The sequence below is a fragment of the Meleagris gallopavo genome, chromosome 12, assembly GCF_905368555.1.
Source record: "Meleagris gallopavo chromosome 12, MGAL_WU_HG_1.1, whole genome shotgun sequence".
In the NCBI taxonomy this organism is placed as follows: Eukaryota; Metazoa; Chordata; class Aves; order Galliformes; family Phasianidae; genus Meleagris; species Meleagris gallopavo.
Genome location: NC_139415.1, coordinates 7326413 through 7336796, shown reverse-complemented (window position 1 = coordinate 7336796; position 10384 = coordinate 7326413). Strand labels below are relative to the sequence as shown.

General features: G+C 38.5%; 2 protein-coding genes across 4 annotated transcripts; one reads left to right on the top strand and one right to left on the bottom strand.

Annotated features, from left to right (window-relative positions):
- The first annotated feature begins 294 nt into the window (after positions 1–294).
- Positions 295–651, top strand: PIERCE2 (piercer of microtubule wall 2). Its single transcript, XM_085234140.1, is given in 3 exon segments — positions 295–348; positions 350–614; positions 617–651. Coding segments are annotated over 3 exon segments (354 nt in total).
- A 1303-nt stretch (positions 652–1954) lies between these two features.
- On the bottom strand, positions 1955–10018 carry DNAAF4 (dynein axonemal assembly factor 4). 3 transcript variants are annotated; one of them, XM_085234136.1, is made up of 9 exons: positions 9843–10018; positions 9231–9378; positions 8368–8501; positions 7232–7472; positions 6354–6388; positions 5695–5804; positions 4841–4994; positions 4129–4234; positions 1955–2626 (listed from the first exon to the last, which is right to left on the bottom strand). In XM_085234136.1, exons 1-9 carry the CDS (start codon positions 9963–9965, stop codon positions 2517–2519), a joined length of 1161 nt encoding a protein of 386 aa, XP_085090262.1. In that variant the 5' UTR covers positions 9966–10018; the 3' UTR covers positions 1955–2516. The 3 variants fall into 3 exon arrangements, with proteins under 3 accessions (XP_085090262.1, XP_010715672.2, XP_085090261.1); XM_010717370.4 differs by having other exon boundaries at positions 6354–6499; positions 9843–10017; XM_085234135.1 differs by lacking the exon at positions 1955–2626 and adding an exon at positions 2640–4008 and having other exon boundaries at positions 6354–6499; positions 9843–10017.
- Between the last annotated feature and the right edge of the window lie 366 nt (positions 10019–10384).

The window sequence follows — 10384 nt, the reverse complement described above, 5'->3', positions numbered from 1 at the left end:
TATCGCCCTTACTGCTCCTGTCACACGTTAAGGCACGAATGCTCAAAAGCTTATCGCTGATGCAGAAATTAATGCCAAGTCAAGCTTTGTTACTACATCTCAACACGAGTTCATTTCTCCCTGCAAAAGCTGACTACAGAAGGTCAGAAGCAAGCAGTGTGCAGCTCCCTGCTGCACCCGGGTATTTCACTACATGCCTTGCACAACACTCTGACCACAAACATGAACAAATGTGAGATGTTCTGCCCCAGTATGTGAAAGGCTGAGGGAAACCTGCTTCTTTAGCAGGGCAAGATGACTTCTGCTGAAAAAGTGCCTCAGAGTCCAATCACCAAGAAAAAAAAAAACATCTCCTCATCCTCCTCCCTGCACAAAACCCTGGAATCCCATGTTCTCCTGCATGCTGGAGCCCAGCACGCTCCTGACCAGCAGTTCTTTGGCAATTCCTCAGGCTTTGCTGCTTAAAACAGCCTCATATGAATACAGCACTACGGTACCTACTGCACAGATGCTGCCCCATATGTGTCATCCCCTGGAGCAAACATTTCCAGAACACTTACTCACTCATGGGTCATCTCAAGATAGTTATTTAAATACTGCCTTTGACAGAAGTAGATTTATGACTACCCAAACTTGCAGCATACTTTGTAACAAACGAGTCTGTTCTCTCACAGACCAGACACTTTGCTTTAAGAACTCTGACTTTGTTGTTTCAGTTGTTCTGGGAATAACAGCCAATATTTCAGTTGCTTTGTTTTGCTGTTATGAGTAAAACATACCCAAAAAGATGTAGCACGTTATTGACGCGCTTCCCTGAGCCATACCTAAACTGCAAAAATAGAACTTTTGAAAACTATCATATATGTAACTCAAATCTGTAGGAAGAGTCAAGTGCAGGAGCTGATTCCTGGAATGGTTATGTTTACAATATTTTCTGATTTTAAAACTCAGCATTGCTACATCCCAGGACACTAAGTATCAGCCCACCAAACCTGACTTTGATGTGGTATACACACCACAAGCTCAGGTGTTGAAATCAGTTTTACTCCATTTGCTCCCGTTACAGCCAAATGAGACAGGCTGGCGTTATCTGTACCACCAAGTACGTTTGATTCTGCAGGCTCTAGCAAGGGAACTGGGTCTATTTCACAGCAGTAGAAAAAGGTGCCTGCCTACATCAGAAATAGCCTTAAGTAGCTATCGCAGATCGCTACAATACAAAGAGCTTTTATGGACGTACACAGGTTATTCTAACAGACTCCAAAACCAAACCAGAGAATTAGAGACTCAAAACCAGAACGTGCTTCTTTCATTTTCCTCCTCTCAATAGCGACTCCTTATCTTAACCCTCGCTTCACCTCAGTACTTACATGAAAGAAAGCTACCATATTTCGGCAAGTGTAGTATTACACTTCACTGAGGCACTGCCCTCCTTTCAACTGCCATAAACGAAGCATTCACACCTCTCTGCCCTGCAATTCAGTAGGTATCTGCAGATAAGACGGCAGCTACCCAGCATTTCTGACTCAGCTCAGCACAACTCCCAAGGCTCTAGGTCAAACATCTGGAAGCAGCACCTGCCACCCCCTCCTCGTTTCAACGGCATGAAAATCGCACAGAATATCGTATCTACATATATATTTGTACATTCTTTCTCAATTCCCTTGTTTGGTCAGCCCAAACAAATGATACAAAATAGTCTGCAAATATTTACTGTACATGGCTGCTAAAAAAGAATATTCTATGCTTTGTAAAATCTACCTCATGATTTCAGGTGGAGGTTATCTAAAACTGGGCGCCTGAATTACAGTGTATGAATTCACTGTCTTAGTTTCAGATATACCAAGCTCTACAAGCACAAAGAAAAGAGGAAAGCACATAAAAAAGAGAAGAGCCTTCAGACTGCAACAGGAATTGCGAATGCTGAACAGGCACAAAAATTCAGACTACTCAATTTTACACCATCCATGTTAGATTTATTAAAAATAAATTAATATTTCCTACTGCAAATCCATATAAAATGTACGAAATTACTAAACTTATATTTCACATAGACTTCACAGCAGATACTTTCACTAGTATCCAAGCACAGATAACTGTTTTGTCTTTGGTGAAGAACAGGAAGAGAAGTTCTGTGCTGACTATAGGGAACTACTGAAGCTGTTTGAAAACTGACTGTTTAGATTCAGTAGATACTTCCAGACAAATAATTTATTTGGTTGTAGGTAACTTTAAATCAAGTACAAAAGGTATGTTTTATTCTTTAGCCCAACAAACGGCACAGAAAGAAAAACTTGACAACCTTGTATCAAAATGATATGCAGTATATCTAATTGTATTTGTTATAAACTATGCTTGCCAAAAAATAACAATTCATATCCAATATTTTATAAATTCGTAGGTATTCCAAGTGAAACAAACAAAATCTAGTTAGTAACATACTGAGGAGAATATGAACTAAGGCTCCTTCTGAGGCCCTCAAAAGGCACCCCTCACAAAAAGCTCCTTTTTTATTTTTAAGAATTTTGCACTGTTCCTTGAATTGTGTGTCGAATCTTCTCTGCATCTTTTTTTATGGTTTTATTTTTAGGATCAATCTTGAGAGCTGCTTCGTAATCCTGGAGACCTAACATCAATACATTAATAAGAGCATCAATCATTAATGCAAATATATTTTCCTCTTTAGCAACTAACTGGAAATAAATGCTCCCTAGCTGACTGCATAAAGTATTGCTCTTGAAATTTGCTATTGAGCAAAGTGGATCAGAACACAATAGGATTAACTGCTGTATACCTTGTTCCTATTATTTTTAAAAATATTTTAATGGAAACATCACTGCTACACAAACATTTCAGATCCTGAAACACCAAAAGACCCACAGCATTATCTATATATGTGTCCCTGTCCACACACAGAGGTCAACTAACTTTGGCCTAACTTGGGCTTTCTTCAGCCTAAAGACTTTTCACAGGGTAGGGCTTCCACCTGCAGACTATCTTATAATTGTTCTAAGTTTGTCATTCAGTTAATAAACAAATGAGCACAACAGCCCAATGAAATGGTTTCTACATCAGACAAAATTATAACACAGGCACACTGGGTAAAGGAATTACAGATGAGGGGAGTGTTCAAGAGTGTTCTGCAGCAGATAGAAAAATTGACTAATGGAATGTAAGCACATGAAAACAAGAAAACCCACATGCTGTGAACAAGATAGCTTGAAGATATAAGAAAAGGACGGACAGACAGAAGGAAGGAAGGAGTCCTTATTCGGTTTTCCTGTACAAGTGAAACTGCAAGGAAGTGACAAAGGGATTCATCGATAAGAAAAGATAACAGCTGGGAAAAGCTCTACATATACATTTTGAACATTCTTCACTTCCTATTATCATCTTTGCCTTTTAACTTTGCCTTACAAAGCCAAGGGACACATAACTCATATCTGTATAAAGATGACACATACTTGATAAACATGTTTTTGGTCAATATGGATTTCACATACAGGTTTACGAAGACGTTACTACAAAGGTCACAAACAAGTATTTTAGAAATATTTCAGGTTATTTTGAAATATTTCAGGTTATTTTGAAATATTTCAGGTTATTTTAATTAAAAAGTGTTCTATAGTTGCTAATGCTATAATCTCAAAATCAGTATAATGTTGTCTCATGAACAGCTGAACTACTGCAACCTAGTTTCACATCAGTTTGCCTCCCGCATTTGAATGCTTCCTAATTTGAAAATCTCACCTCTGACCTCTCATTTCACTTCACACTAATACCCTCCATGGCCAGCAGCTTGCTACAGTCAAGAGTTGCCCACAATGTACGGGAAGACTGACTACCCAATGGACTAAAGGGAGAATGATAAACAACACACTAAAGCCTTTTCCTCAATGAAACTAATGTGTACCCCCTAAATTAGAAGTATAATCAATTTTCTGACAACTTAAGTAAAGAGTTAAAAAAAATCAAGTGGAACTCCAATTAGCCAGTAAATTGTCCTTCCTGAAAAAAAAAAAAAAAGAAAAAAGAAATACAGGTGTGAGCAGTCTCACTGAGCTAAACTAATGACTCAGTTGTCAGAATGGGTCCATGTGCACGTGTTCACAAAGATCAAGGTCTTACCTTCAGCATACAGCTCCAGCTGACAAAAGGCTGTGCCACGTCTCACATATGCTTTTACTCGAGCATTCTCATTATCAGGAACAGGTGGTGTTAGCAATTCTAGTGCCTTCACAAATGAAAATGCCAGAAATAGTTAGAAGTAGATTTTCCATAATTTTGTTGATTTTTTTGTTTGCTTATTTGTTTGGGGTGGGCTTTGTTTGTTTAATTTACACATATTCCTTTATTCAAATAATTGAAATGTAACTATACAGCCTACATAACTCACTAGTATTTCTATCACTCATCTCACATTTGATAAATATATTATCACTGCCATGGTTAATGCATAGAGATGATTCAGCCCTTACTGAAAAAGGTCTGCTATTTTTAAGGTGTCTTCCTTACTACTACTGCCACCTCTTCTTTCTTCCCACCAAATGAATAACATTACAGTATAACACAACAGGTATTTGTGCATATTCAGTACTTTTTCTGCTCCAAGCTGGTAGTTTGTTTTGTTTTAATCCCTTGAGTGAAAATATTCCTATGATATTTTACCAGTAAAGAAGCATGTACCAAGTCAACTGGCCTCATTATATCAATTCTGAATTTAAAAATTGTGAATTGCACTATAACTTTTTTTTTTTAACAGATCTTCTTGAAACAGAAGTATTGCAATAACAAATCACAATTGTGTATAAGACAATAGTCTGAGTCTATATGTTTATACCTTAGAGGAATCTTCAATGGCTTTGTGTAAATTTCTCAGCTTAAGATGGCAAGCAGCACGATTCAAATACAGTAGTGGAAGCTTATTGTTTAGCCGGACTGCAAGGTTATATGCATTTACAGCTGCAAGATAGTTTCCTGTTGCAAACATTTTGCTAAGTATAAAGCAAGAAGAGAAACGTGATTTCAACAAGGTAATGCATCATGAAACAAATATCTACTTATTGATAAGAATTAAGCAAAAATTAAGGATTTAGCAGATTTCATTGGTCGTTTATAACCTCTTCTGAGAACTTAATGTTCAGAATGTCAAACAATGCACAGAACATGGCATATTGACCATGTTTTGCAAAGTCACATGCCTACGCTTAAAAGCAGTACAGATCAGTAAAAAGTGGACACATCTATGCAGCCACGTGACAAATTTTAAAAGAGTTACATCAGATTATGATTATCTAATCAAAATGACCTGTATAACACAGCTACATAAATGCACCAATAGTTTTATAAATTCCTAATGCTTGCTTCAGACAGGCATTTAACATCTGAGTAAGTACAACTGACAGAAAATCACCTAGGTACAATATTTCACTATTTGAATTGTCCTCAGTATGAAAATGTGCTGTATTTGTTTATGACTTTGTTTATTTTTAAATGATGAATTTCCTTCAGCAATTTCATCTCATGACTTTCTATGAGATTAAAATCCCTTAAGCTATCAATAAACTCTTCACTGTGTAGACATTCCTCATCTGTGTTTAGAATAAACAGAAAATATTACAATTATACAATAAGACAAACACAATCTAACTAATATTTCATTTTAAATAAATCTTCATATGGAATCTAACTTACTTTCCCTTGTCCTTTAACCAGTCTGGATTTTTCTCCTCTTCTTTTAAATCTTCCAGCTCAGACAAATCAGCACTCATTATCCTTCGAGCTTCTGCCTGTTTTTGTAGCCACTTTAAATACACAATTTGCAAGTATTATTTCTGAAGGAAAAATTAAATATTGTTCTTACCTGCTCATTCAGTCTACCAAAAGAATTCTATTTGCCTCATATTTTGGGCAGAGATAAATATTTAATAATGCAAGACAGGAACAATTTCCTATTTTCCCCAAATATTTTATTGCTGTGTGAGAAGTAAGGTAACTGCATTATTAATACCTATTCAATAAAGCTCAAGAGAGCCATATTGTGAGTGGTAAGCTTTTGTGAGTTCCTTTTTAAGACAGAACTTAATGAGTCTTAAATGTAAGAGCAAAGAAATTTCAAACCTTGTACTTCATGGAATTCAGTATTGCAAATTTTTAATTTAAAAAAAAAAAAAAAGAGTTATTTATCTACACAATGCATGGTGAAAAGTATTTAAATCTTTAGATAAGACTGTATTCCTTGGAAGGTAAGAACAGTCCACAGGTAACATTTTTGCCAACTTCCTGAACAAAGAGTAAATAGTTTGCCATCCTGGAAGATAAGAGAAGCACCAGACAAACACAACAATCCCTACCTCTTCCTCTTCTGCTACACGAGACTCTCGTAGAGCTGTAGGAAAAACTCGTGATGTGAAGTTGATTTTAATAGTACCAGCAGATCGAGGAGCTGGTAACTGCTCCTCTTTTAAATTCTCTGAAAAGATACTATAGGAACCACGACCTACAAAAAGAATTAGAGTACTAGAATTGAAAAGTGAAGGAAAAGGGATTATTTTTCTGTTTTTCTACCAAATTCCAAAATAAACCTAATCTAGAAATTCTGGTTATTAAAAATAAACCTTCAGGAAAGTTGGGACTTATTCAATTGAAGAAAAGTTTCAAACAGCATTTGTTCTTGCTGCTAAGCATGCAATGTATTACTGACACTACACTACCTGCCAGAAATGAGTTCTTTTTAAAGCACTCTTTCACTTACATGACTTTCTAGCAGGGCAAGCGTAAGACCTAATCTTACTGAACAATACAAACAAAACCAAAAGGAACAAATTTTTCTTTGCCTAATTCCTTATTGGCTCCTTGCAGGGCCAAGGCATGGGAGAGTGAAAAGAGACTGCTTATCTCTATGAAAAATAGCAGTTAGACACTTCAGTGGGTAACATGAACTCCACCCTCAGAAAATTTGCTTTGCACTGTTAGAAAGATCTTCTGTTCTACTTTGCTAAAGCCTACAACAAAACTTGGGTTGTGTTTCCAAAGACTTAAATGAGAGCTAAGAACTCATGCACTTTAGTTCAATGAATTGCAAGAAAATAAAGACACAAATTAACTGCAAACTAAAAAAAAGAAGAGTTCAGTACAGTAGAGACAAAGATAAAAAATGAACCAGAAACATCTAGGAATAAAGTTTTACCCACATTCTGCAGAATGTTAAAATATATCTCAATAACACAACCTTTTGTATCTTTGAGTTTGGTCTTGGAAATTTCTTGACTAGGAATTCTAGTTTTGTTCATTTTTTCCCTTTTCTTCTCCTTCAGTTGCTCTACTTCTCCATGTAATTCCCCTTCATTTTGCACTCTCTTTTGTTTCTCAACATCGTTTTGCTGACTTCTCCATAGCTCCAACTCCTTAGTGACTTTCTGTCTCTCCTGTTCTTTCAGACCCTCAATTCTTCTTCTTTCTGCTTCTTCAAGCTGCGCGAATGATAAAACTATGAGATACATAACGTTCAATAATAAGATGATTGAGTAAAATGTATAATTGTTTTTGCCAGTTTCATATTCCAAGCAAATAATCATCATTAACAGAAGCCCACAGGCAAAGTTATAAAAAATGCTTTAAAATGACTAATTGTGATGAGCAGCAAACTATGATTAGTTTTTTAAAGCCATATATTTTAACTATTCTACTACCCCTATGAAGGCATGATCCAATTTTCCCTGCATATTAAAGAATGAAAAAGGTACTCCACAAATAAATCTTTGATAGGCTTTCCTTTTGTCTTCAAAGTTCATTTCAGTTCAACACACAACATATGCTGTTCACATATCACCCTTATGCTGAAAAAAGTACTTTTTTTTTTTTAAAATCTACTTAGACTGCTTTATTATACTTGATGTTAAAGCTCTTCCTGCCTTTGATTCAGTAATGATGATGATTGCTAGAGAGCAGGGAAGTGCCTTCCGATGAGGCCCTAATTTCCAGTGCTTCTGGAAGACAACAGCTTGCTGAATAAGATTTTAAAAATATCAATATTTTTGTCTACAACAAATGAGCAAATACTCGCACTGTTTGCAGAGGCCACAAAAGATTAACATTTTGCCCCATAATTATAGTCTTCTTTTAAGTGACAAAAATCTGAACTCACACACACACACAAACAAACTTTCTTCAGAATAACCAATGAAAAACAACAACAACTAAGTATTTTTACAGCAATTTCATAACTCGTAAGACCTATGTTTTAAGATACAAGATTCTCCACCACTGTAATAAAAATGAGTACTTCTTACACATTCAACCATCTAGCTCCCAGATTAGTTGGCAATTGGTTACATCCACGTTTTGTAGAGTCCCTTCTACATTTACCTTCATTGTAGCCTCCAAAGCATACTTCTTGTGTTCCTGTTTTGTAACTTTTTTTGCTTCTGTCTCCTCTTTTGCCTTTTCGTGTGCTCTCAGAACAGCATTCTCTCTTAGATGTTGCAGTTCCTCCTTGTTAACTTAAATAAACAAAAACTATTCACTAATTTAATCTGAAATTCTACTGTGATGTACCACTTTCATAAAAACAAGATTCCTCTTTTTCACCTTATCTAAGAAAATGCAATGTTTCCAGCTCCACAAAGCAGTTTTCAAGCCCATCTCTAAACATGAAAATCTAAGACTCACAAACACACAGTGTTTCACACAGTTTCATAAGAAACACTGTTTTTGTGCTCAGCAGAACCACTACATTCTTCGTCTGTTCTGCTGCACTTTCTATTTTAACAATAAACAAGGTTTAATTTAGGAAATGTGTAGCTGCAGAAGTAACACTTTTTTAATTATGATTTGTAAAGTTACAGCAGAGAAATATTTCCTCCCCCCAAACTGGCTTTTCTAGTAATTTCTCTCTCTTTTCAGAACCAGCATTTCAACCCCAGCAGTTGGTCAATGTGGAACCGGCAACACCACAAATATCACCTACAATTTCCTGTGAATGAGTGGAAGGTGACTCAGAAATAAGGAGATATAATGTCCCCAGCTGACATCCAACAATGTGGATGTGGATGCAACAATTCTCATCAGTGGCAGATGAGAATTCTTGCACTTTCTGAAGCCATGAAAGTAAAGGTAGTATTTATCTATATCAAATAATACAACTAGAAAAGCAGCAAAGCCATTGAAAAGAGTTTTCACACAGCTTGGGTTGTTTACATGCAATCTGTTCTTCCCTACAGAGAACTTACCATTTGCTACAGTCAGGGACTCCCACATGGCCACTTCTTTTTTATACAAAGTGAAGAAAATGATTCCATTGCCGATCTTTGCTGTGCTGTTTGTCTCATCAATAGGAGCATATAAAACAGCTTCAAATAAAAAGGGAGGGACGCTTACCTATAAAAATACAATTAACAAACACGTACTAATAACTGAATTCTTATTTCATTCTCAGGTGTTCCAAACAACACAAGCACACAGCACACCTCAGGCAACAAGCGCTGCCCAGCACGCTGATCGCTCAGCACACCGTACAGTTTTTACAACCACTGGACCAGATGAGAGACCCAAATCGTGTGTTCTCCTGCTCCCAGCTAGAAACAGCGGGCCTCGAGTTTATCATAAGTCACGGTACAAGCAGAAGCTTAAGAAAATTGCAGCCAGCACCCATCGAGCTGGATAGGTGCTGGCATCATTAGTAGGAACAGGGCAGCCGAGGGGGATAGGCACAAACAGCCTGCTGCACGCAGGACAGAGAGCCTAACGTTTGTAAAGGCTGCGAAATCGGCAGTGCTGCCACGGTGCGCTGAGCGCGCGCTTTTTAACGGAGAGCGACGCTGCGCCGCGGCCCCGCCGCCCACCTTCAGGTACCGCTCGGTGCAGAAGATGTTGGCGGCGGTGACCCGCAGGCCGCGCACGGGCAGCGAGAGGTACACGGCGGAGCCGCTCTGCCGCCAGCTGTGCTCCCGCAGCCACAGCGGCATGGCGCCGGGCGTTGCTAGGGAAGGCCGAGCGCTTCCGGGGCCCCGCGCCGCACGGGGCAGGCGCTGGCAGCCGTACCCGATGGCGCCCGGCCGGAGCGGCGCGCCGCAGGCTGGGAGTTGTGGGCCGAGCCCCGAGGCCGGCCCGGCTTGAGGGCGTACGCGTGTTGTAACTGTGGGCTCGGCAGAACTCGGCGAGGTGGGTCCGACCCCGGCCCGTTACTCACCGAGACGCGAAGCTGGCGCTGGTCTGCCTTCCGTCACTCACACCTGAGCAGGGCAGGATAGAATGCAGCTTCTGGTATCCAACTGCACTTCCATGACTGTTGGTACTTGGAGAACTTCTAGTAAAAACTATTACAAGCTGAGAACTGATTTAAGCACTGAAGGTCCCGATGACCTGTAACGAGGGTCAGGCCATG